Source organism: Priapulus caudatus, unplaced genomic scaffold (assembly GCF_000485595.1).
Source record: "Priapulus caudatus unplaced genomic scaffold, Priapulus_caudatus-5.0.1 Scaffold597, whole genome shotgun sequence".
NCBI lineage: Eukaryota > Metazoa > Priapulida > Priapulimorpha > Priapulimorphida > Priapulidae > Priapulus > Priapulus caudatus.
This window is the reverse complement of record NW_014577658.1, coordinates 189,005-191,948: the sequence shown is the minus strand read 5'-3', so window position 1 is coordinate 191,948 and position 2,944 is coordinate 189,005. Positions and strand designations below refer to the sequence as shown.

The window sequence follows — 2,944 nt, the reverse complement described above, 5'->3', positions numbered from 1 at the left end:
TCTAGAGAGCTATCAAGAGAGCTATCTAGAGAGCTTAGATTAGCTATCAAGAGCGTTATCAAGAGAGCTATCTAGAGAGCTATCTAGAGAGCTATCTAGAGAGCTTAGATTAGCTATCAAGAGCTATTATTAGCTCTTGAATATATGCATCCTATCGTGAAAGATCTTAGAATTCTGTATCGCGATACGGATCGTATCGTGAGTTACCCGTATCTTNTACTACTACTCTCTCTCTCTCTCTCTCTCTCTCTCTCTCTCTCTCTCTCTCTCTCTCTCTCTCTATAATATCAAGAGCTAATAAATACTACTAATAATAATATAATATAATATAATATAATAATAGATATAGGTGTTTATTAGCTCTTGATAATATATATATATATATATATATATGCCCCATAAGAAGGTAAATAAAAAAATAAAAACCAATAATTGCGAAGAAAACACCCGCTATCAGACAGTGAAGCGCCGGATCTCCTAGGAATGGCTTCATCGTTGCTAGGAAGACATCATCTTTCTCTCGGGCTCTGCTCGGTGGCCGACAACGACGACGTCACCGGGTATCCAGCCTTCGACAGAAACTCGCCGCATGCATACTCAATCGGCCGTAGAAAACTCGCGTCCTCCTTCTCCCACGCGTACGCCGTCTTCGTGCTGTTCTTCCTCACCGTACCGTAGGCGTCCTCTCTCGACATCCTCGCTTTCGCCGCCGTCATCATTAGCAGTCTCCGTACGTCGCTCGACATCGCGATGTCGGCAAACTTAAACATGCCGTCGACGACGCCGTGTGGATCCGTCGCCATGTCCTCGTAGCGCACCGTCATAACGACGTCGCCTCGTCGGCTGTTGAGTCTGTCGGCAGCCACCAGGTTGCGCAGCATGCGGTCGCAGAGTTCGTGCGCCTGCTCCAGCATGGACACGTTGACGGACTCATGTAGTCCGAAGCGCGGACCAAGGATGGACTTCTGCGAGCGCAGCATCCCTCGCGGATCGCGCACAAGATGAATCACACGGATTCGCTTGCCGCGTTGCCCTAGCAACGGCTCGATCTCTGCTATGTCGCCTCGTATGAGCTTCAGCACCAGAGTGTCGTATCTGCGGCACAGCTCGCCGAGTGAAATTGATTTTAGCCCAGCTGGCAGCTTTCTCCGCTGCTGACTAGTCCGTGATGCCGCCGCACGCCGATCGTACCTCGTCAACGCAGAAGGAAACGAAGCGCATTTGAATACCTTGCGCGCGTGCAACACGTACGAGCAGTTCTCCGCGTGAGTCACTGCACGCGAACGCTTTAGAAAACTCGGATTGATTCTAAAATCGTCGACGTAATCGTCGAGTTTGCAATCGACTATGCGCTGAAGTATGCGCCTGAGCTTCGCGCTCACTGAGTTGGCTTTCGCGTTGCTGTACCCCTTCTGCACGTTATACAGCGGTTCGAAGAGATACATGACGTCCTTGTGCGTATTGAAAACCGATCCGGTGTACGAGGAACCAGATCGGTAATACGCTAGAATTATGACGACGTTTCGAACGTTCTTGGCGCGAACTGTTGGATACATCGTCGATTTCCCAAAGACATTGTTGAACTTTCTTCGGACGTTTCCCAGAAGGGAAATAGGCGCTGCTGGTACGAACAACGTGCCGTTTACTCCAGCGGGACACTCGCCGTATCGACATATGGAGCCGGAGGTGCCTAAAAGTCGAGAGAAACGAATATAAAATATTAAACGCCGCGTCAGTGATGTGAATCATTGAAAACGCGGTTCAAGAGATTTTGCGGAACGTCGAATCTCGCTCGCTGCGGATCGGTCCGGATCGATACGGATCCGCATTAGTCGGACAGTATGCACATCAACGCAGAAGGAGAATAATCAACGAGGCAACGACCCCCCGTGTTTGATCGCGATCGCTTGTATAAGCGACTTCGACGCGCGCCTTTTAAATTACCCAGCAAAGCGAATGCTCAGAAAAGCGAACACGTTGTGCAAAGACACGCGTTGATAGTCCATCGATCGTAGAACGCGGGCGATGCTTCTAGAATAGCCACGAACCGCTTCGTGAGTACACACATCGGCGATCGAAAGAAGAACGGGGAATGCGGAGTATGTCGAGGACGTTATGTCTTAGCACCTCGTGCTGCTCACATAGACGTTTGAGTTTATGATATCTCGATGATACCGAGAGAGAAAGAGAGCGGGAAAGAGACAACGAGCGAGTCAGAGAGACAACTTGGGAGAGAGATTCAGAGAGAACGAGAGCGACAAAGAAAGAGATAGAGACAGGGAGAGAGAGATTCAGAGAGAAATAGAGAGAGAACGAGGAAGGGAAGCAGAAGAGAGCAAAAGAGAGAGCGAGATTCAGAGAGGGGAAGAGAGAGAAAGCGCGAGAAAGAGAGTGCAATAGAGAGACAGAGGAAGAAAGAGAGAGGGAGAGAAAGGGGGGAGGAAGAGAGAGAGAGAGCGAAAGAGAGAGAGGAAGAGGGAGAGAGACAGCGAGAGAAAGAGAGAAAGAGAGGGGGAAGAGAGAAAGAGAGAGAGAGAGAGAAAGAGAAAGAGAAAGAGAGAACGAGCGAGAGAAAGAGAGAGAGAAAGACAGAGAGAGAGACAGCGAGAGAGAGAGAGAGAGAGAGAGAGAGAGACAGCGAGAGAGAGAGAGGGGGAAGAGAGGAATAACGCAGCGGTCTATGCTACTGCACGTGGCGGCAATGTACTGTACTGTTTGTCCAGCACTGACTGCCACGCTGTTGTAGTATTGAATGCACATAACGTCAGCTCGCTAGAATTTCTGCGATGATTAAAGGGATCATTTACTCTAGATTCTAGGGTTATTTTCAGTTAATTTGGGTTAAACTTACGCTACATACAAAGTTTCATGGTTCAATCACCATTAGAATTTTTTTTTTAATGTTTTAAAACTAACGACTACGGTTTGATTACAACGACGGTGG

At 48.5% G+C, this 2,944-nt stretch overlaps 1 protein-coding gene across 1 annotated transcript in view; it reads right to left on the bottom strand.

The window, feature by feature from the left end:
- Positions 1 to 411: 411 nt before the first annotated feature.
- LOC106811984 (carbohydrate sulfotransferase 1-like) overlaps positions 412 to 2,944 on the bottom strand; it is a 19,082-nt gene continuing 16,549 nt past the window's right edge. The window contains exon 2 of the mRNA XM_014815728.1: positions 412 to 1,690. Within this exon, the coding sequence (XP_014671214.1) occupies positions 510 to 1,690 (1,181 nt within the window). The 3' untranslated portion in view covers positions 412 to 509. The remainder of the gene's footprint in view (positions 1,691 to 2,944) is intronic.